Below are 1,819 nucleotides of genomic sequence, written 5' to 3'. Positions count from 1 at the left end.
ATCGATGAAGTGGGCATGATGTCAGCAGATCAGCTCAGAGCAGTCGACTGCAGGCTGCGCCAAATCACCCAGCGATTGGACGAGCCCTTCGGTGGGTTGGACGTCATCCTCTGCGGCGACCTGCGACAACTGCCGCCCGTGCACGCGAGCGAAATCTACAAGCGCTGTCGCAGCACCGACGGGCTCTTTGGAAACACGCTCGTCACGTGGCACCACCTCGACTACTTCCCCCTCGGCAGGCCGAACGCACCTCGACATCCTCACCAAGATCGGGGACGGACGCGCCTTGGAACCCGACGAAGTGCGTCTCCTCGAGAGTAGATTCGTGCGTGCCGACGAGGCTCTAAAGATCGCACCGTCGGCAGTGCGCATCTTCTACTCAAACAACGACGTGACGCGCTTCAACGAGGCGGTTTCAAAGTCGCACGAAAATGATGGGAGTACCGCGTGCTGCGAGCGCGCGACCAGTTCGTCGGTTGCAAGACGCCTAACAAGCTCGAAAACGCCAAACGTAAGGTCCACAACATGGTTGCCAGCGAGTTTGGAAACCTTCCGCGCGAGGTTCTGCTCGTGGTCGGTAAGCCCTACATGATCACCTCCAACATTGACGTCGTCGACGGTCTAGTCAACGGTGCCATCGGCACGTTAAGGTTGTGCGAGTTCGAAGCGAGCAGCAACGACAACGACAACGCCGGCCAAAAATCAACAAACTAGTTAACGGTGCCGTCGGCACGTTAAGGTTGTGCGAGTTCGAAGCGAGCACCAACGACAACGACAACGCCGACCAGACATCAACAACACTACCACCGTCTAAATCGCCCAAACGTCTCTCGATCGAGTTCGACGTTCCCGCCACTGGCAGGTTGACGCGCGCGCGTGCCAGGCGTGCAGTGCACGAAGCCAAGCGCAGTGGCTATGACGTCAAGAGCGTCACGTGGATACCCATTGAAACGCAGTCTCTCACGCTCACCATCGACCGTAAGGCCGGCATCGCTTGCAAGCGAACGCAGTTCCCCGTCGTTCAAGCCAGTGCCATCACGGTGCACAAGTCGCAGGGAGGCACGGACGCCTCGTTCGTCTACGAGTACGCGCGCACGCACCCGCAAAAGTTGGTCTATCTTGCTCTGTCGCGTTGCACCGACCTCAAGGGCCTCTACCTCACCAACGTCGACGGCGATCTGGTATTCTGTTTCTGCTCCCGTGCTTGGACATGACCCCATAGTTTGCCGACCATGTAACGTCAAGCTGTGTTGTTTGAGTAAACATATCGGTGGCCACAAAAATCGTTTGCACTGTTGCTCGCGAAAACTTTTTTGTCTAACCATTAACCGCACTAACTATAAATCTATAAGACAATAGTAGACTCCTCATTGATTACATTGTGGTATATACAAGGGATTTAAATGTGCTGCACATGCAACTAACTCTCACGTTTTTCAGCTACAAGCGCAAACGAGGAGAAGTTGGACAGTTTAGAAGTGAAGTTATAAGCACAAAACATTAACACACGAAGCGCACGAGCTCGTTTTGGATATTTTTTGGGCAGTATTCTAAAACACACAACGTCAAGTTAAATTTGGATTTTACCTGTTCTTATTTTAAATATGTTGTTTTTGTCACGTACCAACAGCATCATTACGAATATTTTGTTGTAACATGCACACCATATTCAACTTCACTGCCATGGGCCAAAAAGCGCTGTGAGAGCGTAATGCAAAGCAAGACCGACAAATAGGATTATTATACGACTAACTGGCTGATAATTCGTGGACGCCATTATAATACCCCTGCCATGTTCTATTGTGCACGGAGGTGTCTG

General features: G+C 52.2%; 1 protein-coding gene across 1 annotated transcript; it reads left to right on the top strand.

The window, feature by feature from the left end:
• Positions 1 to 525: 525 nt before the first annotated feature.
• On the top strand, positions 526 to 1,214 carry LOC144175510 (ATP-dependent DNA helicase PIF1-like). Its single transcript, XM_077704589.1, has 2 exons — positions 526 to 640; positions 892 to 1,214. Exons 1-2 carry the CDS (start codon positions 526 to 528, stop codon positions 1,212 to 1,214), a joined length of 438 nt encoding a protein of 145 aa, XP_077560715.1.
• The last annotated feature ends 605 nt before the right edge of the window (positions 1,215 to 1,819 follow it).

The sequence above is a fragment of the Haemaphysalis longicornis genome, unplaced genomic scaffold (assembly GCF_048455015.1).
Source record: "Haemaphysalis longicornis isolate Haplotype H1 unplaced genomic scaffold, Haemaphysalis longicornis Haplotype H1 scaffold_3, whole genome shotgun sequence".
In the NCBI taxonomy this organism is placed as follows: Eukaryota; Metazoa; Arthropoda; class Arachnida; order Ixodida; family Ixodidae; genus Haemaphysalis; species Haemaphysalis longicornis.
This window is presented reverse-complemented; position numbering and strand designations above follow the sequence as displayed.